Raw genomic sequence first — 25,425 nt, forward strand, 5'->3', positions numbered from 1 at the left:
TTGTGTAAAGACATGGTCTTTATCTCTGATGGTCCCCACCACATTGGAAATTGTTAAACAAAGATATAATTATTTAGCAATATTTAACATTTTATTTTCATTGTCCATTCACAATGAGAACACATTTTTAAAAAAGACACAAACTCCTACATTTCTTTAAAGGCAAGATACATTTTATTTTTTCCTTGTAAAACAAATATTCCAAAAATCAGAATAGCTTAATTAAAAGTTTCTTTTAGATAAATTATTATATAGATTGAAAGGCTACATAATAGGACAGATATAGGAGCCAGGAAAATAGAGAAAAGAAGCTGAGAAAGCTTTGAATGGTGTGCATTACAGTCTGTTTTCCACTCTGGCTCAACAGACAATTCATCTCAAAGGCATCTATAAACATCAACATACTTAGAAAATACACATACGGAGCATCACAAAGTCAATAGTAAGGTTGTTACTAGCTCGCTTTTGACATCAGTCTCTCTGATTAAGATTTTTATGTTTATACACCCACACCAGCTCATTTTTTCTGTCATACTGCCTAGAACATAACACAACACACAGGTACGAGTAGGCCATCCCATGAAGAGTTATCACTGTTGGGAGAAAACGAGTAGATTAAGTATAAGCTGCAGAAAAGTTCAAACCAAAATATAAACGCTCATAAATCATTGTCATCATAACATTGTTAAAAATATTCAGTGTGATGTCTGTTGATAATGACTGGTCTTTTTTATGTATTTAGGAACCAGGTCTCAAGGCTTTTTTAAAAATATAATCCTAGTGACATATTTCCACACTAACCTGGTTTGTGATAATATGCTGAAAGCATGCATATGAGCAAATGTGGTCCAATTTGGATCTTAAAAGACCTGAATCCTTATTAGATTTTAGAAACACTGGACACAAGAAAAACAATTAACTGGACTGCCTGTCGAAATGCTCCGTGTTAACTAAAGCCTAAATTAAAAACTGACTGCAGAGAAAGTGTCAAACTATGGCTAATGACTATAAAATGTTACATGCTCCTGTAGCACTGTGACTGGTCAAATAAAACTGCACTGGACATAACATTGCTGAGTTATGTTGCCATACGGATACACAGAGCAGCTCAATGACATAATAAATCTTAAGCATACATTCACTGAATCATAAAACTGAGTCACAAACCTGTTCACTGTCCATACAGCACACCTATGCTCAAGATCAAAGCGATTACATGGATCGGAAGCTTCGTTTACAAGGGGGTGAACTAGTGTCACCCATTTCCCCACCTCCATCACCACAGATCTTATGGCATTATTTTGCCATGTCTTATTAAGTTTTGCTTTAGGAGTTATATGAACACTGTTGTTATTTTACCTATATCTGTTCCTCACATTGCACCCAATCACTGTCTTAATTATTGACATGGAGAAGAATTTATACTTAACTAGTTATTTTTTGTAGGGTACGATGTTGGAACTTGTACATAATGAATCTGCCATGAATGTAAAATTCACTTGGGTACACCACAGAGTACATTTTTTTGGCTTCACAATTGTCCCACCCTTTTATGTATCTAGTAGCATAAAACTAGATGGGCTTAGCAAAAAAGGCAAGCAATGCTAGAGCCGAGGCAATGATCAACATTAATATAGGTAACCTTACACTGGACGTATAGAAAGTGACACAGGTACTTAAATGATACCATTTTAGAATAGTGTGGATGATACTTCACAGAGAGTTCTTCTGAAATATTGTATTTACAAGATGAAAGATTTAACAAACATCCGAAACACCCAGAGCTGTTGTGGAAAACAAATTCCACTGTTCCACATTAAGAAAAAGACAAAAACTGGTTAAACTTTTTTTTCTCTGCGATCAGACAGAAGACAGTCAGTCTTCGCCTGATGGAGCATCCTCCTCGGATGCATCGTCCTTATCTCCTTTCTCCTTCGGCTCTTTCTCCTCCTCTCCGTTGTTGTCCTCCCCTTTAGCAGCGCTCTCCTTTGCCTTCTTGGCAGGCGGAGAAGCCTTCTTCTCTCCATCTTGCCCTTCCTCTTCTTCCTCTTGCCTGGAGGTCTCAGCGTCGTCGTCCTCTTCTTTAGGTACAACCCGCTTGGACACAACTCTCTTCACCTTCGTCTGGCGTTTCCCTCTCCTCTTGCTTGGCCCTCTGCTCGCTATGACGAAAGAAGCATAGTGAAACATCACTTCTGTATTGTGAGAGAAACTGCGTAAGCACTTCGGCTTGCATAGTAGGTGCATTCTGGTGTGACAGCAGATTTCTGCCTCCGCTGCGTTTACCTGAAGATCTTATCCTGGGTTTTGGAGACTTTTTGTCTTTGCTCCTCCTGCTCACTTTCAAATTCCTCCTCCTTGGCCGCCCATAGTCACTGTCGTCATCATCGTCCTCTACCATGAAGTCTTCATCACTACCTGAATCCTCTATGAGCACAAGAGCACACAGAGCCCGACCTAATTACCATTCTACCAACCCCATGATGCAAGATGCGTTTTCTGGCCGTATAATGAGGAAGATATCAGTACCTCCTGTGTAGACATCACTGTCGTCTTCTTCTTCATCCTCTTCCCCCTCCTCTTCCTCACTGCCTCCATCCCCAAGAAGAATCTCTCTCTGTTTGGAAACAGCTTTACTTGCCGCCTGTCGCACCTGCCGACCCTTCTTCCTAACAACCTTTTCATCATCACTGTCATCTGAGAATCATAAAAAAAAAATAATAACTAAAAAAAAAAAACACCATAAAACACAGAACCTCACAAAACACTACAGTTAATAACATGCTAAAGCACTACCTCTTACCACATTCACAAATATGATACAGTAAACATTATTTTCACTAATTACAATGATATCATTTGTCTGTAAAGTAAGAAACTACATACTACATTCAGAAACTACATTTGATCAAAACTGACATGTCTGCATAGTGATAAGAACAGTTCTACAAAAAAAAAAAATATGTTCTTTCACATGGTTATTAAAATTAGGATGGCTGCGTGACAGTTTCTCCAGTGTTGCATGAAATACCTTCAGCTCTTTTCCGTTTAGCTGGCGCTTGCCTTCCCTTGCTAATCTTTTTAGTCTCGTAGTCACTGTCACCACCGTCATCCTCCTCCTCCCCGTAGTCATTATCATCATCACTAAATTCATCTGGAATGGAGAGTAAAAAATGGTTCTGGTGAATGGGTAATGGCCTTATCATTAAATATGAAAAATCTGCAACAGGAATTTGACTTACTCTTGTGGTCTGTGAATCGAGACTCATCACTGCACCAGAAGAGAGAGTGGTTATTTGAAAGGACAGAGCTATACATTTCAGAAGTGACCTGAAGATTATGAGTGTTGGTACTTGTATCTGTTCAAATTACTGCATGTCTAGTTATTTTATTTTAATATAACGGACTGTCAATATTATGTTCATTTGATCCATGTTAATGCAAAGATTTGGTATGTGGAACACTAGTAAAGTATAATGAACAGGTAGGGCCTATATAAATCATTATTTATGATATGAACAAGTACATCACATTTAGAATAGAACAGAAATACATTTTTGTCAACTTCATTTACATAAAATTCAATTTTTTATTTTGGCAATGGCACAAAAACACAAACATTAAAGCATTTAGGGAACCCAACCTGTGTTTCAGTGCTTTCTTGGGTTTGTCAGAATCCCCTTCATATTCCTCATCTGTATCCAAGTATTCACATGAGTCAGACAAGGTAGAAAATGATCTTAGCATCTTATCACTTTAATGTGCAGTAAAGCATAACTTTGCTTAAAGGTTTGCAGCTCTATGAGATTAAATGCAAACTAGATTACAAACTAGGATATGATAATTACTATAACCCACCAGCATCATCAGACTCTTGAAACTGGGCATAGTCAACCACCCTCTTATTCCTGTAGGTACAGGAAATTTTAGTGTCATGTAATAGTACAAACACGTTATGCCGCAAGCATCCTTAATTTTCATTATTAATGAATGTGATGAATAAACAGCGTACTGCAGACAGAACACAACGATTTATGGACTGCTGCTCAAATGAATGGAATGGGACAGAATATAATGGCGCCAATATGATCCGATACGGGAGGATTTCCTCCCACATTTTTCCCACTGAAAGACAGCCTACAACATACACGAGCTACGTTACAAGACATCTTAACGTCTTGAATTAAATTATGGTCTCTTGTATGAAGCTAAGACAACGGCCCGCGCATATTATATAGGTACTCTGAACAAAATGTTTTCGTTGACTGCTTAACCTTATACTACTAGCCCCATTTAAAATATGTATACTTCGACCTTTCCATGTGATGATAACACCATAGCAGTCTGGCTATGACCGTCGAATAAACAAGAAAGTTTGGGGGAAACTCCGAAACTCTAGCTATACACTAACCTAGCTATCTCACTACCGTCTATACACTTAACGTAGAAAGGATAACTAGCTAGTTAACCACGTCTGATGTTATAATAACGTGTTAATAATGCAACAATACTTTCGCCATCAGAGTAGGAGAGATTGCTAACGCTAGCTACTTGTGTTTATGCCAGTCAGATAGCGTTAGGTAACTGTTAGCGAGCGATCAGTTATGCCAAGCCCGTGAAAACTTCGCCAGGTCATCAAAGTCCCCAGACAGTTACTACTGCTAAGGAGTCTTCATTTCTAATATCCACGTATATGAAGTGATCGGAAACCACTAATCAGACAGTTGGCTGGCCAGCTATCTTAGTAGCTAGCGCAGCTAAACAGACAGAAAAGCAAATAAACTATTCACAGACAGTGACGCTGGAGCGCGTTGTGCAAGTAAACAGCGCTCATTACGTTTTAAAATTCAGGATCACCCGCGATGTTGTCTTTTCGTGGTCTGTGGCTTCAGAACATGTCACGAAAGCAGATCCAAGAAACTAGCTAGCTGCCTAATACCTAATAAATGATCTTAGGTTAGCTAACCAGCTAGCAGCGAGGTTTCCAGTTAACTGTCGCTGTGAAGTTAGCTAACGCTAGCTAGCTAACGTAGTGACATTGTCAAACACACAGACGCAATTAATAATGTGAAGTGGACATGTATTAGCACAAGTAACATAGAATACCTTAAAACACTCAACCTACCTCGAAGGTCTTGCCATTGTGCAGATACGATTCCGTAACTTTCAGATTTTCAGTACCCAATAACGTTCGCAGAATATTGGCGGCAGGTTCAGTTACACAAGGCAGCTCCTAGCCAGCTAACTCTAGCTTATTTCTGTTAGCTCCTTCGCAAAAGCCTCCTGGTGCTTCCCTCGGCAGCTCAACCAGTTGTCTTTCTTGCTGACACCGTTCCGTAAAGATGAATTGTTATAGTGGCTGGAGGCTAAGCTAACCCACGCAGCTAGTGTTAGCTAAGCCAGGGAGGTACAATTACATGCATACAACCCAAGACGTATGCTTTTCTCGCCGTCTACTCACGTTGAAGTAGGAGACGCATGAAACAACGGTTTGACTAACTACAGCGCGGACTGACCCGGCCTATCGACGAACTGTAGCTAACCAGCTAGCTAGCTACTACAGACAGCATAGCGCCTGGCCTGCGCCAGCCAGGAGGAGTTTAGCGTGTGTAAAGTGGGATGGGCTGAGAGGCTGAAAAACGCAAGATGCCCGCAATTCAGGATTGGAGGACCGAAGTGTTATTTAGATTCCAAGACTAACAATATTGATTATATACTATATTGACTATACCGGCCTCCAACTTGCTCATAACTTTTACTAGTCTTTAACGCGGGAATGTAAGACTCATTTGGTCTAAATCACTGTAATACAAAAGTGCTTAAGACATCTAAATATCTAACCTATGTAGGAAACAAGCATGAGGAAACAATCAAGGCCGTTTTACAATTTTTATTACAGATGATCAAACAATATGGCATACAAAGGAAGTGAACTGCTAATCAGTAGGTCACTTTTCCTTTTAGTAATATAGTATTTAGGGAAGGGAAATCAAAGCAGCTGAGTAGTGCTGCTCTTGAGCAGCTGGTCAGCAATTTAACGTCAAAGTAGTTAACTCCAGTTGCAGCATGAGCAGCTTGTGTCAAATACCAGCCCAGATGCACAATTCTGAAAATATGTTTTTCCATCACTGCACTCATAAAACTTGTTGCTGTTGGCAGCGAATGGGTAAAATCCATTGGCTTTGGAAACACAGAATGAGCTGTTCATGCCACTTGTATCACCAGAGCCCCCCCGACTGGAGCTTCCCCCACTGGAACCACCCCCCCTAGTGGTTTGTGGACTGGGGGTAGTACTGGTCAGTCCTGCTATTGGCGGCAGTGGGGTTGCAGGAGGCTTGCAGGCTTAAAATAAAGAACAAAACGTATTGTTAATGGCCAAATATGGAAAATGATTAATTAATCACTAATAACATTTTCGATCCCATTTTAGGTCCTGCAATTTGTTTCAGAGCTGACAACAGGTTCATTGTCAGTGTGTGGTAAAGGAAAAGATTGGTGCTGCAATAATCTATTATTGATTATCAGTATATTTCTTACATTGTTGGTCCAAATTTAATGCCTTGTGAAGCACATTGATCAGGGGATATTTGCCCTGATTACAGAAGGTGCCCAAAAAGTCATCCATGTCAATGGTCCACACCATAGCACCACCAAAGTTGCTCTTCACCAGCCACTGTGCCTGTAAAAACATGTTGACTTGCTTTATTTTCTTTATCTTTTAGTACTTCTCTGTTGCTTCTGTTTGTATCATAAAGTATGGCAGACAACATTGCATTCAAACATAACTTCTAAGCAGTTTAATCAGTTTACCTTGAGCTGAAAGCTCTTAGTATTGTCATAGCCAACCCACTGATTCCCGCTATAAGCATAAGGCACGTCTTGTTGGGCATTCCACACTTCTGTCGCACCGTCTTTCAGGAAGGAACAAATCTTGCACACACGGTGAAAAATAGCAGACAAATATGTCAGACCTACCATATGCATGCAATATGTTTACTCTTCTTATTGCAGCTGTTGGCCATTTGAAAGCAAATGGGAAAAGATACCTTTTAACCCTAAGAGTAAAATAATGACATACATAACAGGCATTATACACATATAACAAAGTGTATCAGCAGATAGGCACACCTCAAAATAAGCAAGTTCCCCTGCTTCCTGAGTGTATTTTCCTGCTGTCCCAGCCCCAGAAATTGGAGCGCCAATGCCATGGTTTGAAGGGTTTCTGAGGGTGAAAGTGTTTCCATAGGTGGGGAACCCAACTAGTAGTTTCTCTGCAGGAGCTCCATTGTTCTTCCAGTAGTTCATGGCATAGTCCTGTAGAATACACCAGGAAAGTTATCTAGACATGTTTTACATAGATTTTTTAATACGTGGTTTTGGTTAAATGCTTACCACATTGAAGTAAATGTAGCCTCCGCTATCAAAAGAATCCCTGTAGAGGGGACTGCATTCCCCTGTGAAGGGGTCCCATGAGCCATGCATGTCATAGGTCATTACATTAATCATATCCAGTGCTCTGTAAGGAGATTTTTTTTGCAAAAAATAAAAAATCAGTGACATGATTAATTACCAAAAGCTTGCAAGTGTAGTCTTAATCTCCATACTTCAATATTTAGGGTCGCTCTTCATTTGTGTTATGTAATGAGACTTTTAGAAAAGTCATAGGAGAAGAGAATTAGGTATGGCTCACTGTCCAAGCTGAGGAATCTGATAGGCAGTGTCAACGGTGCCTCGACCTGAGGAGACAGCTGCAGACATCAGGAGTCGAGCTCTGTTTGTCTGCTTGGCTTCAGCCTCAAATGCAGCCCTCATCTCCTGTTGATCAGCACAAATACAAAATTGTTTTTAGCTTTTACTTTATAGATTCATGGATATAATTCTATTTATTTGTATTTGGTATTTTTTTCTGTTTTTTAGCCTAGTGATTTACTCATCATTATGATTTATATATATATATATATATATATATATATATATATATATATATATATATATATATATATATATATATATATGTTGAGATTTATCTCTGAAAAATATCCACATCAATTGTTTTTTTTCTCCTGAAAAACAGAGATAGAACCCACATTAAGGAAAACAGAAAACAGTTGTTGATCTTGAGGAGGGCTTCCTCTATTGGCTGGATACTCCCAGTCAATGTCCAGCCCATCAAATTCATATTTCCTCAAAAACGCAATCACAGATGAAATGAAGGTCTGGCGGTTAGCTGCAGTGGCCACCATGTTTGAGAATCTAGCAGGAATAATGGAGAAAAATGCAGTAGGGTTCACAGTCCATATGCTTTGTACTTTAGATAAATTAAATTAAAAGTTCCTACCCTGTGGAGCCAAAGTTCCATCCTCCAACTGATAACAGAGTTTTGAGATTACCATTTCTGAATGGGGAGGGAGGAGGATGGCACATAGTTCAGTCATGTTCTTGTTGTGTAATAACAGAAAATATGACATGATATAGAAGCAGCAGCTCACTCACTTGTCCTTCAGAGCATTGAACTGACTGTAGAGTTCCACATCATTCCACTCGTATGTGGCAATTTTGTAGTCATTGGTCATGGTGGCAAAAGCATAGAGGAGATGGGTACATAGGCAAGGGTCAATGTCATTGGGCATGTAGATGGTGGGAGGGGGCCGGTACTGAGCCCAGTTGGTGAAGTAGCATGATAAAATGTAGGCAGAGCCTAGCAAAGCAAAACAGTCAGTGTGGTATTATACGTTAGTTCCTGAGTTAAAAATCTGTTTAAATGTTCAAATGGTGAAACACACCAAAATACTTACCAAGCTGCATATGCAGCAGAAGGGCGAACGCTTTATTGAAAATGAGAACCAGAAAGATGAAATCAGATTATTTTTGTTTCATTAAATAGTGTTGTGACATCTTCAAACACAAAAAGTCTTATTTAAGGCATAAAGACAAAAAATCTGAACACTATGCACTATGTGCTTCTTATTATAACAACCTTTTAATTATTATCATTATTATTATTAAGAACATTATTATTATTAAAACTGCTTACCTGGAGCCAAGACTACCTTGTACATAATTGCCTTGTACTGAGAGGATGGCAAAAAGCACTTGGTCTTTTATATGCCCATAGTTGGCCTCACAAATTATATTCTTGGCAGATGTGAGTATTTACAGTAGATTGTGATACTTAAGATTACGTATGACTTCCATGATTTCGGCTTCATTATGTGTATTACTTTCCATCCAGTAATACTACACAGTTTATCTTATTTGTAACCTAATCAATCTCACATATTGTTTTAGCTTTCACAGAGTTATTCTCATGATTTGTGAAAATTTGTGTAAGTTTCTTTTAACATGATCTCTACATTTCTTAAAAGAGCAAAAACAATAGTCCACACCACAACAAAAGAAAAAAAAACACTAAAGAAAGGTAAGGAAACATGTTAACTTGTGAAAATTTAAAATGTTCCATTTTTTATGCAGGAATGGACAACTCGTACCAGTTTATAAATCCCTATGATTAAAATTACAGTAATTACCATTTGTTAACATGTAATTATATATTGACTGGGAGTATTCAGTCAGTAGAGGAAGCCCCCCTCAAGATCAGCAAATCAGTAACTATTTCCATAATGGTTCTAGCTTTAAAATAAAATGAGGAGAAACTGTATTTCTCATGCTTCAGTACTAATAAGCTACGACATCAAAATATCCCAGAACCTTCATTCTGTTCCAACTTGAGCTGCTTGTGCCTGTTAGAGAGATACCTCACTATCTTGGGAAAACCAATTTAATTATTTATCTTTAATTAAGAGCGTTAGGAATGCTTATATAAGAAATGGAGTGCTGTTCTGTCAAGAATGAAATGGAACCCTAGTAATGATATTGTTATCTTAAGTAAATTTAAGTGAGACTTAGCTAACCTAATTTAACATTCACTTAGAGTCAATACAACTGCATGTATAGCTGAGGCGGTTTCGCTATTCTTTTTCAGATATTTACTGTTAAATCCATGCCGTGTTCTTTGGCATCTAAGACTTCAGTAACAACAATGATGTTTTTGCTCTGTTAATTTGTCACATAGATACTCGGTTACTGTGAAAATTAAACATCTGTAATGTAGTGATAATGGGGTTTTCTATAAAAAAAAAATAGAAGAGGAAGGATGTTTATAATGCAAACAGTGATACCAACACATTTCACGTTGCAATACATTTTGACAGACTTCCTCAGGCTGCACAAAGTTCTTTTTAAGTCAAATTCAAAGTTTGCTATGAGGAACTTTTTTGTTGGAATATAGTGAAACATTCCTATTGTTTTTAAGGGGTGAGTATTAAAGTCATTAAGGTCACCTCTGGTTTGGCCAGCTCTGTAAAGTACCCTGCTGAGTAAGCAATCTCTGATATTTCGAACATAATGAATGATAAGATCTACCATGACTGAACAAACTGTGTGTGGTTATGTTCAAGGTAGTATTTTCCCTAGCAATAGCTAAAAATATATTGTGACAAATAATGTAAAAAATTGAGGAAAACCTGCAAAAGTAAATAAATCTAATTTTAGCCATGTTCTGTCTATGTAAAGTTAAAAACTGATCAATGAAAAGTGAAATAGTTGTTTATTGGGGCAGTGGTAGCTCAGTGGTTAAGGTGCTTCATTTGTAATTGGAAGGTTGCTGGTTCAAGCACCACTGTTGGGCCCCTGAACAAGACCCTTATTGCTCAAGTTGTACTCAGTCATAATTGTAAGTTGCTTTGGATAAAAGTGTCAGATAAATGTTATTATACTTTAACTAGGATGTGGAATATAATGAGTTATGATAATGACTTATGAGTTAGACTCAACATTAGTTTGTGCATTAATGTGATTGATGTGATGTTTCCATATTTAGTGTCATAAAACATGCACTTGAAATCCCAGGTGTGATTCTCGAATGGTTTAGGGGGGGCAAGGATCTAAACAATAGACTTTTTTTTTGCGTTTTGAAGTTAAAGAAGGTAACAAATTGTGCCCACAACAAAGAATAAGCATTCCTTCTTTTGAGTTTCCCCTACTATAGTTACTACTGCACTCTTTTTAAACTCATCTTGCAACTATTGCTTGGATTTGAAGACCTGAAATTCAGTGTAATACCCTCTAGGACATTCCAGGCTGGTATGGCAGGTCCTAAAAGCAGACATGCCCTACAAATTAAGTCTGAAAGCTGCAGTAGGCTATCCTGAAAACATTTGCAGAATAGAGCCGTCACATCACGAACACAAAGTAAACATCTGGTGTTGATTGAGGTCTTTGAACATCTTTTTTTAAATTTTAAATTGTAAGCATTACTGGAATGCAGGCATATTCCAGTAGGGCATCATGAGCAAAGGGGGCTTTAAAAATGGGTTAAAAAGAAGGTTTGCGTCACGTTGGCATTTTTCATTTACTGCATTCATATTCATGCCATCTCATGTGATAGAGCTCTAAAATATCAATGTTTCATGGCCTAGGACCATAAAAGGGTTGAATACAGCCTGACTATAAGAAAAAAATAACCAGGCCTATAAAGTAATATATCTTTTAACATGATTACATTATTTTAAACCTGATTTACAGTCTATGTTCCATGCACAGTACAATTTATGCTTGATTTAAATTGGACACTATAAAACACCATTTATGTCAATCATTTTTAAGTGCCAGCAGAGACTTTTTTAGTCCGTGAATGGTCCATACATTTTACTAGGGATTAGAGATTAAATTGTACATTCTCATCACATTTGTTTTAGACTACCTGAGAGTATTACTGTAGTAAGAGATGTAGAGATATTCAAAATTGTAGTAAAGTAAAGCACTACTGTTCCCCAGCTGATGAAGGACCTCGGTTCGGACAAATAAAAACTCCGACGAAATTCTCAAAGTTCAACTTGAGTTTAAGTTCGACCCAGTGGCAAAGCATTCTGGGAAGGCATGGAACGGTGAAAGCATAAAGTATGGCGGATGGGGAAGAGCCGTAAGTAGCATTGAATGAACGATATATTTGTGGAACAAATAATGATAATATGTTGATGACTACTCTGTGATATTTGAGCGTCATTGAGCCTTCTTTTATTCTCTCTTTTTAGGAAGAAGAAAAGAAGGAGAATAGAGGAGCTGACTGAGAAGTTAGTGATGAAATGCTAAGAGCTGGCTGCAGGTTTGAGTATTGCACAGCATAGGGAGTGTGAAAATTCATCCTCTTTCACTTAGATAAAGCACATCCATTTAGTGGAAAAATACAGAATGCGGTTCGGAAATGTAGAAACCGTAAGCCGGAATGTAACCGATGAAGTGTCTTGTATTTGCGATTGCGCTTCATTGTAACATATTAGCGCGCTAATGGCTAACTAGCGTAGCTAGCTGGCTATATGATATCGGCACAAACGGCACACAAAAGGCCCATGATGTGGTTAAAGAGAAGTAAAGAAACCAAGACTCTCTAAAGTGGTGATGAATTTTCACATAATGTTCTGTAGCCAAAATAGCTAGCCAGCTTATCTGCAGCAAACCTCTTTGGAAACCGATGTCAGTTTTTGCCTTTGTTGTCATTTGTGTTATTCTGTTGCCCCAAATAAATACTAGCTAGCTAGTTAGAGCTAGTGCTAGTGCTAGTCGCGCAAGCTATCGTTGTACGTCGGTTACAGTTTGCCGAATTGTAAAAGGCGAATTAATATTTTTGCAGTGTTATAAGTTAAAAATGTTAGTGCTGTTCACTGGAAATGCTTATGTGTCATTGCCGGTAAGAACAGCCGTGGCCAATTACGCAGTGACGAGATCTGTCTAACCATTAATTGGTATGTGGTTGTTTTCCTGCTTAAATGCCGTTTGATATGTAGTGATTAGTTTTTGCTCTCCAGAATGGCACTGGATGTCGGCAGCAGTGGAGACTGGGATGGGCGATGGCGTCATGTACAGAAGTTTCTGGAGAGATCTGGGCCCTTTACACATCCTGACTTTGAACCAAGTGAGGAGGTGAGCCACTGAAATTTTAACAAAGTAAATTTGATTACTTTTGTTAACCTCTTTAGTTTTGGAATCGCTTATTTCTTTGCCATTTCCTTTAAGACGCTCCAGTTTTTGTTGGAGACATGCAAAATTCTTGTCATCGGAGCAGGAGGTCTTGGATGTGAGCTGCTAAAAAACCTGGTAATTGTCTTTAAAAAAAAAACAACAACAACAACTTGGAAATATCCTGTCTGAAAGCTGAAAACATGTTTTCATATCATGCAGTGCAATGCAGGCAATTGGGGTTCCACTTCTGAGTTTGTAGATTCACGTAACCTAATATTTGTTTGTCGTTCATGTTTGCCTTTAACTGGAAAGTTGGAAACATATTAAATTAATTTAAAATGGCTCATTAATTTGGCTTAATTTTTGTTTTACTCGTGTGCTCCTTTTTCAGGCACTGTCAGGGTTTCGTCATATCCATGTCGTAGACATGGACACTATTGACGTGTCCAATCTGAACCGGCAATTCCTCTTCAGGCAAGGCTGCAGTCTGTTCACCTAAATAGCCAGTACACTCTCCAGGAGACCACAAGGATTGGAGTTTGTTGCCCTTGTCATTCATGAGTTTTAATACTGAGCTTTGTTTTCCCCTTCTATGTATTTTTCCTTCAAAGGTCTAAAGATGTTGGGCACCCCAAGGCAGAGGTGGCAGCTGACTTCATAAACAGTCGAGTTCCCGGATGTCATGTTGTACCGTATCCTCCATAACGTGACCATACTGAATATTGAAGCAAGCCATATTGTTTGATTTTATTTATTTATTTTTTATTTTTTTGTATGCCAGTGGTGGGTTTCTTCACTTTGTTTCCTTAGCTTGTATTTAGGCACTTCAAGAAAATTCAAGAGTTTGATGAATCCTTTTACAGACGTAAGTTCTGCATGCAAATGGTTTTCTACTTGTAATTTGCTTAACAAATATTGATTTTAAGAAGTAGTTCTAGACTAATCTTGTGGTGTCTCAACTCCACAGAATTCCACATAATTGTGTGTGGGCTGGATTCCATCATTGCTCGTCGCTGGATGAATGGAATGCTGGTAAGTTGTGCTTTTGACATTCGCCTGACATCTCTGTATCTACAAATGTTTCAAATGAGCTAAGAGTAGAGTGCTGTTAGAGCCCAGAGTTCCACCTAATGCAGAAGACCTTACATACTGTGACTGTCCTTAATGCAGCATCAATGACACAATGGCCACATGACCATTTCACATACACAAAGTTGGAATTTCTGTGTCGTGCGTTCATGACTTGACTGTTTGTGTGGGCTCTCCTCAGTTGTCACTGCTAGTTTATGACGATGGGGTTTTGGATCCTAGCTCCATCATCCCACTGATTGATGGAGGTACAGAAGGCTTTAAGGGGAATGCGAGGGTCATCCTGCCTGGAATGACTGCTTGTATAGATTGCACACTGGAGCTGTACCCTCCACAGGTACTGCAGTTTCCTCCTTTATGTAGGTCATATTTAACTGTATCCTAATACGTCACCCAAAGTTGTCATCAGCAGTGTGAAATGCCACTATCTTTATACGTTATTTGTGTAGGTACATTTCCAAAGGTTAAACAGTCTTGTATGTGGAGGTTTAGCTCCGTCTGTGCTACTATGTTTACTATCAATATATAAAGGAAGGCTGATGCTGTAGTTTGTGCTTATTCAGAAACCCTACCACTGTCATGCATCCAAAGCTCAGCCCTTTACCAGCTTCTAAAGTTTATACCAGTGAGAGTGAAATATATGTCTGATTCTTGGATTTGTTCCAGATTAATTTTCCCATGTGCACTATTGCATCAATGCCGCGGCTGCCTGAACATTGCATTGAGTATGCAAGGATACTACAGTGGCCCAAAGAGAAGCCATTTGGAGGTACACATGAGCGCTCTCACTCGCAGTACCTCCATTCCTAGCCTGTTGGTACTGATGTGCTTGCCACTTTGCATTGAAAGGGATTGGTACCCTGATCAAGAAAGTCTTGCATATGACTGCCTTTATAGAAATAAGTATTGAACTGAAGCTTTGAAATATAAGCTCGGCACATCCAGGAGTACTGAGAAGAGCAGAAGGAGTTGCTGAAGCATAGAAATCTATTTAAAATCCTTAAATGTGTGACACTTGTGTGTAGATGGTGTAGCTCTGGATGGTGATAACCCAGAACACATTCATTGGGTGTTCCAGAAGTCCCTCGAGAGAGCAGCTGAATTCAACATCATTGGGGTCACTTACAGACTCACTCAAGGTAAAACCCTAAAAATTCTAAGTATTGAGTTTCCAGTTTCCTGAAATGTTGCATCTGTAGTATCCCATCTGTGATTGACTGACTGGATTTCATGCACTGGTGTTTCAGGAGTGGTCAAACGTATCATCCCAGCTGTGGCGTCCACCAATGCAGTCATCGCTGGTACGGTCCCAAGCAGAGAGAACACAGCTCTGTTGCTTGTTGCTCACTATGTCCCACTGTTTTAAACCCCCCAAATTAGGAGAGCGCATGCAATCATGAAACCTTATATTGCTTAAATGAGCACACCGTAAATGGGCATGTTTGTTATAAATAAATGCCAAAATGCAGTTCATGTTTAGGGTGTTGTGCTTGCTAAATCGTATGTTTGTTTATTTACAGCTGCTTGTGCTACAGAGGTTTTTAAGATTGCTACAAGGTGAATCTTTTCTGCCTTTTTGTCCTCTGCTAAATGAAACAAATTGTAGCATTTATGAATATACAGTAACTTTACAAAAGGTTGCTCTCTATATGTTTGGATATCATTAGATATTTGTGTTAGTAAAATTAATTTGTTTCTGACTCTTTCAGTGCTTATGTTCCTTTGAATAATTATTTGGTGTTTAATGATGTGGATGGACTTTATACTTACACCTTTGAAGCCGAGCGAAAGGTAAACGTGACTACTTTGAGTATTATGTTACCACATTGCAATTTAGGTCACCTCATGGATGTCTATTGGTGAAAGGTGTTATACATTTGTCATCTCTTTCCAATAGGAGAATTGCTCAGCATGTAGCCAGGTTCCCCAGAAACTACAATTCCCACCGTCGGCTAAACTACAGGAAGTACTGGAGTATTTGACTGAAAATGCCTCTCTGTGAGTACAACAGGATGTCTTAATAAAGAATGCCTCTTCTTTAACTGATCCCTGAGAGCATGGTCACTGGTAATTTAAGTGGATGATGTTGATTGATTAATTTCAGACAAATGAAATCTCCTGCTATTACTGCGACTCTTGAAGGCAAAAATAAAACTCTCTACTTACAGGTAAGTTGCCATTTCTCGCCAAATGCTGTATTTCATTTGAAAATGAATGTATTTTCATGTGAATTATTGCTTGTCTAGACAGTTGCTTCAATTGAAGAAAAAACGAGGCCTAATCTCTGCAAAACTTTGAAAGGTGAGCTCTTGTCTGTCAGGTTGGACTTCATCTGTTTTCATAGTGAAGGAATTGAACAAACTATACATTCCATTTCCATTACTTGTCCTCTAAAATTCCATTTATCTTGCATTTAAATAAACTACAAGCTTCCCTTAGACCGAAACATGTTCTCATCTTTGTTTAATTGGTTGGATTTTTCCAGAGCTGGGATTGGCTGATGGGCAGGAATTGGCAGTGGCTGATGTTACCACCCCTCAAACAGTCCTGTTCAAGCTGAACTTCACATCCTAAACACAGTGTTGAACCCCTTTAGATGAACCCCTTAGATGAATACTGCAGCAAAAGCTCTCAACATTTACTAGTGACTGCTTATCACTTACAAAAAGATAAATATTAGCTATAATTCATATTTAAGTATAAATTTTATTGTAATGTAAATAAGGCACTTTGCTGATTCTGGATACACTTGTAATATTTTGGTTCTGTGTATTTATCCAGTCACGCAGAAAGCTCCTTTTTATTTTAGGTTTCTCACTTCAAAACTTATGCTTTTGTTTTACTAACCAAATATATAAAATATGAGGCTGAAGAAGACATTTGTCAGCGCATACAGTATTCTGCTCTGGTGGTAAAGATTTGTTTGAACACTGACAACAATGCTAGTCTGTTTTTATCAGAAGCTGGTTTTGTTTATCTGATCAAATGTGTATATATCAATAATCACTTGTATGTCAGTAAACAAGCTCTGTAAAAATAAAACTTAAAAGTTCTTGAATGCTTTCACAATGACAAAGCTGTGGTAAAACTTGCATATACAGGTGCACATTATTTTATTTATTTATATATACACACTGTGGAAACCTATGTCTGAAAAATTGTATGGTCCGCACATAAAGGGTGGCCTCAAAATATCACTTGTCAGTGTCACACTAAAGGTTCTGCTTGGGCCCAGGACTCTGCTATCCATGGTTCTGAAATACCTTTAAAGCTGGTGTATCTCTCAAGCAGTATACTCTTGGAAAGTAAAAATATCTGAAAGCTGCAGTATGTTAGAATTACAACATCTTATAATTGTTGACCAAGCCGCAAAGTAAAAGATTAGCCTGATCCTTTATTTGTATGCTGCCAATCAACGCAAGTAATCTCCTTTGGAGTAATAAAGGAAGAGGTCTGCTATAGTTCGGGAGCAGATGGTTTCTTGATTATGTTTGTACTTATGGATAAAGCCTCACCCTTGCGGGTAGAGAATCAAACTGGGCTTCTGTTTCGCCCACAACCAAGAGGAAAAGGTGAGCTGTGGTGCGCTACAAACGACCAAGAAGAACCCAGCTCTCCATTCCCTTTTGTATTTTCATTTAATTGCCACTATTGGGCTTCTACCTACACAATAGGCCTAATTGTTTTCATAGTAATGATAGAGGAAAATATTTTAGATGAAATATAAGGCATAATTATCAAAAGAAATCCTGAACACTCCGTTAGAAGATGATAATCTTGATAAATTTACTTAAATTCTGGATAATTTTCACAAAATCTGTTCGAAGAAAATAAAGGTTTACGTTCCGTCTTATATATATTTGCTTGGGGCAAATATAAATATAAGAAGATTATTGTAGATATTTTAAATTAGCATTGGAGCATATTGTTATAAATATTATAAATAATCTGCTTTTATTTTCATCACTTTTCAAATGTTTCCAAAACCTCCGCACAGCGGAAACTTCCGGTACGTATTTCCAATGTTACGGGCTCTGCTTCCCAGCAGGATAACAACACTTAACGGAATTTTGACACCACTAGTCAAGTCGATGTCAAGGTCGTAAACTGAAAGTGGGACAGCGGACTAGCGTGATCCTCGGGGAACTGTTATTTTCTCAAGTATCTACCTCTCAAAAAGGTAAGGTCTATGTAAATCTAGTGTGTTGTACAAAGAATGTTCTGAATGTATCATAATTACCTGTGTTCATAGAACAAAAAGATCGGAAAACTTTTAAAGTGTTTGTCAGTTTGTGATTATTGATACATCGAGTGAAATGTAGATCTATACGTTAAGTGTCAGTTTGCTGGGCTTTGAAAATTACAAGTTCATTGTCGAAACGAGTTCTTTAGCAGATACAGACTGGAGTTTTCCACTCCATGACATATATCGCAGAATACCATTTTTGAGCTACCTGGCAGGACAAACCACAAATTATGCTGAGATTTTAGTTTTAAATCAGATCTCCATTTTCCGAAATTCCTGTTGCGCGACTTCCGTTGCTAATTGACTATTTGACCCTATCAACTGGCCAGTGATTTATCTCAGGAGGAGGGGCAGTAGAAAATGAATGGAATGAATGTAGCTACAGGATATCAGTGGGTGGCGAAGTAAGGAGCAGAGGATGGAAGATCAGATTAACCCTAGGGCTTGAGAACATGATTTGGCAGTGGTACTAACACTAACTCTCTCTCTCTCTCTCTCTCTCTCTCTCTCTCTCTCTAGCTCATTGAGAAACACCGCACTTCTTCGGTGTAGGTTTTCTAGATATGTAAAACTTTATATATTGTATTGTTGAGCTGAGCTCAAAACTGATGTTAGAAAACATGCTTTGCAAATTAAAATTCTCTATGCAACGCCTAATAACGTCCAATACATTATATTCCTATCGCCCCACCCCCACGTCCAATCCAAAAGTAGATGAGTGAAAAGCTGTTTCTGAGAGCCCTGCTGCTGGGTTTGTGGGTCCTCTGTGCTCAATCAGTGTCCAGCGGCAACCGAAGCTCCAGGGGACAGCCAGGTGTGTGCTCTCTCTCTCTCTTTCTCTCTCTCTCTCTTTCTCTCTCTCTCTCTCTCTCTCTCTCTCTCTCTCTCTCTCTCTCTCTCTCTCTCTCTCTCTCAGGACTCATTACACATTACACCTGCTGGACACTCAACAAAGCGTCCCTTTGAGAGATCATTCAGACCAGCACTAATTACTACTAAAGAGCTATTTGCAGCTCAGCCTCCGCGAGCCTCTACAAACCCACTACAAACCATGAAATCAGGAGGTGGCTACATTTTTTTTCTTGAGCATTGAAGATGCCTTTATAATGACATAGAAGATTATTAGCAACACATACCTTGTATCTATACTCTAGATACATCAAACGTCTTTATGCATTTTATGGATGTATGGGTTCAGAGTGTAATTCCTGTTGACAAGCAAAGTTTGTCAGTCACCCTCTACCTCAATTATCACATGTCACTTTCTGACCAGAGGTCCAGTACTATCCACATATTAAATCGGAGGTAGATGTTGATGTGGTGTAAACAGGACTGTGGGTGTTGCACTGTTATGAGTGCACCAATCACATTCTGCATTGCTGGAATTTTTGCATGTGTCAAATAAAAATAAATGTATCCAACAACAATCTTGTGGTCAGAAACTATCCACTGATAAAATATAGATGGATGACAAACACAAAAAGCAACAGATGCTAGCAACTGTAGTCTGTACATAAACAATGTGTTTTTAATAAAGTTGCTTTTATTAACGTGGATGGTAAGTGTGTTTCTACATTTGAGGTTTAGTATTTGTTAGATCACGGTTGAGTTACTTACACAGCTTGTAAAGTGAAATCTGTTTCACAGCAGATGTTCTGAGACATCTTTTGCTGCTACTGTTTTTCTGTCATCTTTTTTCATCATTTGATTCTACAGCAAGGTGACCCTTGCCTGAAAAGTAGGTACATCATGTTAAAAATTTCTGTGACTGACGAATTTGTTTCAATACCTCAAAATAAAACCATAACAAATGTAGAATAATTCGAGACTTTCTACTTAGTTTAACACATTAATTCATACCATGTGCTCACTCTAGAATGCTAAAAAAAGATTATGCGCATCTAAATACATTAGACTGAAAGCATACAGCTGGAAGGTACACACTGATCTGCATATCTATATTATAATAATTCTCTCTCCCTGCTATCTGTCTGTCTCTCTTTCTCTCACTCTCTCTCTCTCTCTCTCTATCTCTATCTCTCTCAGGTCATTCTGGAGTGAAGGCGGGTACGTGTGAGGTGATGGCTGCCCATCGCTGCTGCAATAAGAACAGGATCGAGGAGAGATCTCAGACAGTGAAATGCTCCTGCCTGTCTGGGCAGGTGGCGGGGACCACCCACGCTCAGCCTTCCTGCGTGGATGGTAGGCTATCACACTTCTCTCGATGAAGCAATTCTGGACATGAAGTCAAGTCACCGAAAAGCCTCGCGAGTGAGTTTCCTAAAGAAGTGAAACTTAGCCTCGCAGTCTTCAGGTTTGGTTTTCAGAGAGAGAGAGTTCTGTTCTCTCTAGACTGTCCAGAAGGGGGCACTATTAAATCAGTGGTGTGAGGCTCAGCATTGCTGAACACTTGCTCTTCTCACAGAGGACTGTCATTGAAATAATGCTAATTTTAGACATAAAGGTCATCCGGCTTTTAGCAAACAATTACCGAAGACTTCCTGTTTTTTTCTTTGTTCAGGCAAAACCATGTTAAAATCTATTTAAATTTACATTCTCTCACAGATTCAAAATGTTTCCATTAGTTTCATTAGGCTTTGTTCAAGTCATCATGCCGACCTGGAATTTAGAAAAGTGGAATTTCAAAATGCCCTCTCTTAGAAATAAAAAGTGTTCTGCCTCAGTTTCGTTTAGGACTCGGCCATGGTTGTACAAGTGTTATAGTTTCACTGGTCTCCTAGAGGGCACAGAGCAAACAACTGCCACTCATGTAAATTATATGTGTGTGATCCAGGGCACACACACACACACACACACACAGAGTACTGTGTCTGTTTCTTCAGTCTTCAGTCTGTGGAGATGTAACTAAGAAACACTTGATGGTGTTCAGCTGAGACTCAAAGAACTGTTAGACAAAAAAGGTTTGTGTGTGTGTTTGTTTGTGTTTGTTTGTTCCCATGTGTGTGTGTGTGCGTGTGTGTGTGTGTGTGTGTGTGTGTGTGTGTGTGTGTGTGTGTGTGTGTGTGCGCGCGTGCATTTTTTGTAGCTCTATTCTCCAGACTGCTCTGTCTTTTTCAATTTACTGATTTAATATAGCTGTTTACTGATTTAATATAGCTGTTTCAGGAACATTTCTTTTATTCAGTCCAACTGGAGATAGAACAGTCTTTACCTAATCCTTCATTCTCTCTCTCTCTCTCTCTCTCTCTCTCTCTCTCTCTCTCTCTCTATCTATCTATCTATCTATCTATCTATCTATCTATCTCAGCATCTATTGTGAGTTTGAAGTGGTGGTGTCAGATGGAGCCGTGTTTGGAGGGTGAGGAGTGTAAAGTTCTGCCTGACCTCACCGGCTGGTCCTGCACCTCTGGGAGCAAAGTCAAAACTACCAAGGTGAGCCAGCTGGTGTGACCCAGCCGAGCTCTCCAGCTAGAATCCATTTCCCCTCTACCCAGTGATTTCCTTGGAGCACACATGCTAAACTCCAGAAGTACACAACATGATGGAACTCTGCGATCATGCACAACTGTGACTCGTGTCCTAAATATCCGATGTAGACTATGGTTGCCGCTGTTGATACCAGTATGTATTTCAGACTTCATGGTGCTTCTCAGCAGTCGAACACTTAGGGCTATAGTAATATTCCAGAGTGTTGGCTGTGTCTACTGTGATTAGGTTATGGGCTTTTTTTTAATCTCTGATTTTTTGCTCTTCTATTTTGTTGCATAGGTGACGCGATTACACAATAACCTGATGACTGTCCTAATACCTATAAATCTGTCGAACTCTTATGCCTTATAACTATGGGTTATCATGAACACCTACTCCTGTAGGTATTGCAGAGGGTTTGAAATCAGGAGTTGAAAGAGACACACACGAACACAAATGGATAAATGTATGAAGAGGGCACTGTATGAAGAAGTTATTTTAAGAGAAGTTAAGTAAACACTGTTCCACTGTGATGACTTCAGAATTTCTCTTACCATATTTGGGCTTTAGAAATGTTGGATAATTTTCTTACAAAAAAGAAACTTGCAAAACCAATTTTGATAGTCAAGGATTTGCCTTAGATGGCTTCACAGACTTACATATGCGTCATATGAAATTCAGTTCCATTGAGGCATTGACCTGGAAGTGATATGTTTGGGAGGTTCTGATATCCTTCTTTCTCTCTCTGTTTTATCCCTATATACACAACAGAATTCTGTCTGTGGCCCAGGATATCTTTCTGTGGTAATAATATCCAGACACACATACACGTTGGTCCTCTATATTTTATCATAAGACTAGTTTGACACACTAGCTGCAATGTTTGAGGAAGCAGCTAAATGTGGAAGTCTGCAGCCAAAAAGCTCTGTTTGATATGCTAATCTGAGTGAGAGCAGCAGCAGAAAGTGGGTGTCAAAGCTGAAGCTATTTATCTTATTTGTTTTATTGGACTTTTTCAGTGGTCATCTTGTGCTTGTTTAACGCAGTTTTAGGTGACCAAAAGTACAACCCAATCAGGGTGTTTGTATGTTCTATTTTATAGTCTGTGTTAGTGTGCTTTGGGGGTAGTGTAAAATGCAAAATTTCACAAATGTTCTCAACATTCCCAACAGAGATTACAGCCAGCATTTTGGAAAAAGTTTTTTTGTTGTTATTTTTACCTACCTCCCTGAGTTTCTCAATCAAGGCTATTTAAAATTAAAATCACACATTTTATGAAATATTTCACACAAACTCTTTGATCTCCTATATGTTATATCTGACAACCTGGCTAAGGGAAGATAAATCGGGAAATACTTAAAATGAATACATATCAATTTTAATGATATACAGTAGAGTAATTGTTCTGGATGTAATTGTAGGAGGCTGTATATAGGTCTTAATGCATGCTGCATGAGCAGCCCTGGCGGGGGGGATACCCTGGCTCTGGGGCGTTTTAGTGGAGATAAAGCGAATACAGTACCTGCATATAGACCAGCAGGAATTTAAATCCTGTTGGCATTCATAATGACGTCAATGGCTGCACTTTTGCTCTCTGGTGTGAATTGAAATGTTAATTTTCTTCACATTTCACACTCACATGTGTCACTCGTGTTTGAAAATTAATTAAGTGACCTCGATCTGATTGTATTCTAGAATTACTTGCAAATGATTGTTTGTTTCTACACACTTGAGAGCAATGTCAGGTCAGAGTTGCTGGGACTGGAATGTCATGTATGCATTTCTCTTTACATTTCAGAGCTTATTCAGGCAGGAAATTCTGACTGGCAAGATTCTGTTTGTTGTTTAATTTCAGCTGTCATCCCTGAAATTGTGACTCATTACTGCACAGATCATTTCTTTCTGGTCTCTCCACTGAGTAGTCAATTGAAGATGCTGTGACCTTGAAGATGTTGGTATGTTGGCAGTTAAAAAACTAAAAAAAAAAAACAACTACAATAATTATTGTGATGGAATGGTGTAAACAACACTGCATGTAGTGGCAGTGTCTCACTGAACGCTCGCAATAGCCTGAGATGCGTTTGTGCCTTTAACAAGGTGTTTATACTCAAGCTATTCCAAGGAGACTGTCCTTGTTGGCCACTGGAAGTTGTTTTTAACAAATAGTGTCAGTGCAACACTAATCCTGCACACCTGCCTCTAATTATCAGTTGCTTCTGAAGACCAATATGGAAGCTTTTTGTTTATATGAGGCTGTAACAGACTTCCATTTGAAATGCAAAAGCAAGAAAATACCTTAATTTTATTCAGTTTGAAGTTGCTGTATAGTTCCTGATGGTTCAGTGACTCTCTGCTTGGTCATTAATAAATCTGAAAGCTGAACTGTGTGAGCAGGTATGGTACCAGTTTTAAATGAGAGTTTATGGTAGCGATTGTGCCTTAACTAGGAGATTAAACTATACTCAGCACATGAAGCTACACTGAAGTTCTCGCAGCAGCAATGCCAAAGAGAAGTCAGCTTCCTGGGAGGATAAATTGTCTTTTTGTCTTTTAAAGATAAAGTCAGCTCATTTATGGCTATACTAACATATTAGCATGTTCAACATGTTCATTAAAATAGCTGCATTGTCACTGGATAACTACTGTAACCAGAAATCAAAATCAATTCACTTCTGCCAATGGGATGAATAATTTAATTAAAACAGATAAAGGATAATTATGTCTAAAACTGCCCCCTACTTCCTGCTCCGGACAAATCCATTTAAAAACTGTTTAAAAGGCTTTTGCTTGGTGGCTCCCCAGAATGTACCGTAGTAGAGTACAGTGCGGTTTAGATGACTTTTGCAATCACACTGAAACATTACAACATTGACACCATTGTTCTAGGAAAGAACACCTTAAGCAACTACTATTTAGAGTGCAGCATTCAGAACATAGCCTAGTTTTTAGCTTAGTCTCTATAATGTTAGAAAATCCACCGGTACTTCAAACATTTGTACAAACACCCTATTTTTATGTGTAGCCATAATTTATGCACAGTTAAGGAATACACCACATCTCAAGAAATAAGAGGGATACAATGGATGATGCACTGGTCTTTTATTTTCCACAATGTAAGCTCAAATAAGAGAATACTGACTCCTTTTTTAATTTATTTATTTTTTGATGTGTAGATAGTAATTTGTCTCCTCTGATTTTCAGCTGTTTGAAAAGTGGCTAAAGGTGTTTGTGAGGAAGGGATGTTCAGGCCCCTGCTCCCCAGCGTGGAGTGTCATCAGTGTGGTGATCTGTATTCACACGGGGCCTAGGAGAGCAACTCCCCCTTCATGCCGATATCAACACCAGGGCTCCTATGTGCTAGGCTCCCTGCTTATCATGCTCATGGCTACACAGTCAAAGAAGAGAGAGAGAGAGAGAGAGAGAGAGAGAGAGAGAGAGAGAGAGAGAGAGAGAGAGAGAGAGAGAGAGAGAGAGAGACTGTGTGCGTGTGTGAGAGAGAGAGAGAGAGAGAGAGAGAGAGAGAGAGAGAGAGAGAGAGAGAGACTGTGTGCTCTGGTTCCTGAATGCTTCTCCTTGGAAAGGACTTTTTTTTTTTGGAAACGACATGGGAAGATCCGATGAGGCACTGGGGTTTTTCACTGTCC

The 25,425-nt window shown here is 38.8% G+C and overlaps 4 protein-coding genes across 7 annotated transcripts; 2 read left to right on the forward strand and 2 right to left on the reverse strand.

The window, feature by feature from the left end:
* Positions 1-151: 151 nt before the first annotated feature.
* Positions 152-5,606, reverse strand: nucks1b (nuclear casein kinase and cyclin-dependent kinase substrate 1b). The gene is made up of 8 exons (XM_027007016.3): positions 5,126-5,606; positions 3,859-3,908; positions 3,644-3,695; positions 3,243-3,271; positions 3,032-3,154; positions 2,530-2,697; positions 2,287-2,427; positions 152-2,162 (listed from the first exon to the last, which is right to left on the reverse strand). Exons 1-8 carry the CDS (start codon positions 5,140-5,142, stop codon positions 1,876-1,878), a joined length of 867 nt encoding a protein of 288 aa, XP_026862817.2. The 5' UTR covers positions 5,143-5,606; the 3' UTR covers positions 152-1,875.
* A 296-nt stretch (positions 5,607-5,902) lies between these two features.
* Positions 5,903-8,645, reverse strand: LOC113575468 (acidic mammalian chitinase-like). The gene is made up of 9 exons (XM_081706791.1): positions 8,494-8,645; positions 8,339-8,395; positions 8,088-8,253; positions 7,691-7,815; positions 7,393-7,516; positions 7,129-7,314; positions 6,811-6,930; positions 6,538-6,679; positions 5,903-6,342 (listed from the first exon to the last, which is right to left on the reverse strand). The coding sequence occupies exons 1-9, from the start codon at positions 8,628-8,630 to the stop codon at positions 6,050-6,052; spliced, it is 1,350 nt and encodes a 449-aa protein (XP_081562917.1). The 5' UTR covers positions 8,631-8,645; the 3' UTR covers positions 5,903-6,049.
* A 3,267-nt stretch (positions 8,646-11,912) lies between these two features.
* Positions 11,913-17,175, forward strand: uba3 (ubiquitin-like modifier activating enzyme 3). Of its 4 annotated transcripts, none has more exons than XM_035522544.2 (18): positions 11,914-11,980; positions 12,093-12,131; positions 12,864-12,978; positions 13,072-13,152; positions 13,409-13,491; positions 13,629-13,709; positions 13,839-13,882; positions 13,985-14,049; positions 14,288-14,443; positions 14,773-14,875; positions 15,132-15,245; positions 15,354-15,407; positions 15,627-15,663; positions 15,816-15,897; positions 16,004-16,104; positions 16,211-16,274; positions 16,353-16,407; positions 16,592-17,175. In XM_035522544.2, exons 1-18 carry the CDS (start codon positions 11,961-11,963, stop codon positions 16,678-16,680), a joined length of 1,383 nt encoding a protein of 460 aa, XP_035378437.2. In that variant the 5' UTR covers positions 11,914-11,960; the 3' UTR covers positions 16,681-17,175. The 4 variants fall into 4 exon arrangements, with proteins under 4 accessions (XP_081562915.1, XP_035378437.2, XP_035378436.1 ...); XM_035522543.2 differs by having other exon boundaries at positions 11,916-11,980; positions 12,093-12,163; XM_081706789.1 differs by lacking the exon at positions 13,072-13,152 and having other exon boundaries at positions 11,913-11,980.
* Positions 17,176-18,193: 1,018 nt separating this feature from the next.
* Positions 18,194-25,118, forward strand: LOC113575480 (chemokine-like protein TAFA-4). The gene is made up of 6 exons (XM_081706792.1): positions 18,194-18,286; positions 19,067-19,166; positions 20,399-20,554; positions 21,621-21,745; positions 22,186-23,736; positions 24,983-25,118. Exons 2-5 carry the CDS (start codon positions 19,067-19,069, stop codon positions 22,201-22,203), a joined length of 399 nt encoding a protein of 132 aa, XP_081562918.1. The 5' UTR covers positions 18,194-18,286; the 3' UTR covers positions 22,204-23,736; positions 24,983-25,118.
* Positions 25,119-25,425: the final 307 nt, after the last annotated feature.

This window comes from Electrophorus electricus, chromosome 24 (assembly GCF_041902795.1).
Source record: "Electrophorus electricus isolate QZ-2024a chromosome 24, ASM4190279v1, whole genome shotgun sequence".
NCBI classification, from domain to species: Eukaryota; Metazoa; Chordata; class Actinopteri; order Gymnotiformes; family Gymnotidae; genus Electrophorus; species Electrophorus electricus.

What these genes read in the sequence shown, in the direction of transcription:
- LOC113575480 (XM_081706792.1), top strand. Translation starts at nt 19,067, where the DNA reads ATGAGTGAAAAGCTGTTTCTGAGAGCCCTGCTGCTGGGTTTGTGGGTC. An exon ending in AAGCTCCAGGGGACAGCCAG is followed by an intron (nt 19,167 to 20,398) that starts GTGTGTGCTCTC and finishes TATCTCTCTCAG; the next exon opens with GTCATTCTGGAGTGAAGGCG. An exon ending in TCAGCCTTCCTGCGTGGATG is followed by an intron (nt 20,555 to 21,620) that starts GTAGGCTATCAC and finishes TATCTATCTCAG; the next exon opens with CATCTATTGTGAGTTTGAAG.
- nucks1b (XM_027007016.3), bottom strand. An exon ending in TAAACGGAAAAGAGCTGAAG is followed by an intron (nt 2,698 to 3,031) that starts GTATTTCATGCA and finishes TATGATTCTCAG; the next exon opens with ATGACAGTGATGATGAAAAG. An exon ending in ACCCAGGATAAGATCTTCAG is followed by an intron (nt 2,163 to 2,286) that starts GTAAACGCAGCG and finishes CTTTCGTCATAG; the next exon opens with CGAGCAGAGGGCCAAGCAAG.
- uba3 (XM_035522544.2), top strand. Translation starts at nt 11,961, where the DNA reads ATGGCGGATGGGGAAGAGCC. An exon ending in GCTGGATGAATGGAATGCTG is followed by an intron (nt 14,050 to 14,287) that starts GTAAGTTGTGCT and finishes GGCTCTCCTCAG; the next exon opens with TTGTCACTGCTAGTTTATGA. An exon ending in TCTCTGCAAAACTTTGAAAG is followed by an intron (nt 16,408 to 16,591) that starts GTGAGCTCTTGT and finishes GGATTTTTCCAG; the next exon opens with AGCTGGGATTGGCTGATGGG.
- LOC113575468 (XM_081706791.1), bottom strand. Translation starts at nt 8,630, where the DNA reads ATGCCCAATGACATTGACCCTTGCCTATGTACCCATCTCCTCTATGCT. An exon ending in TGTTTTCTGTTTTCCTTAAT is followed by an intron (nt 7,816 to 8,087) that starts GTGGGTTCTATC and finishes GCTGATCAACAG; the next exon opens with GAGATGAGGGCTGCATTTGA. An exon ending in CTAAGAGCTTTCAGCTCAAG is followed by an intron (nt 6,680 to 6,810) that starts GTAAACTGATTA and finishes ATGTTTTTACAG; the next exon opens with GCACAGTGGCTGGTGAAGAG.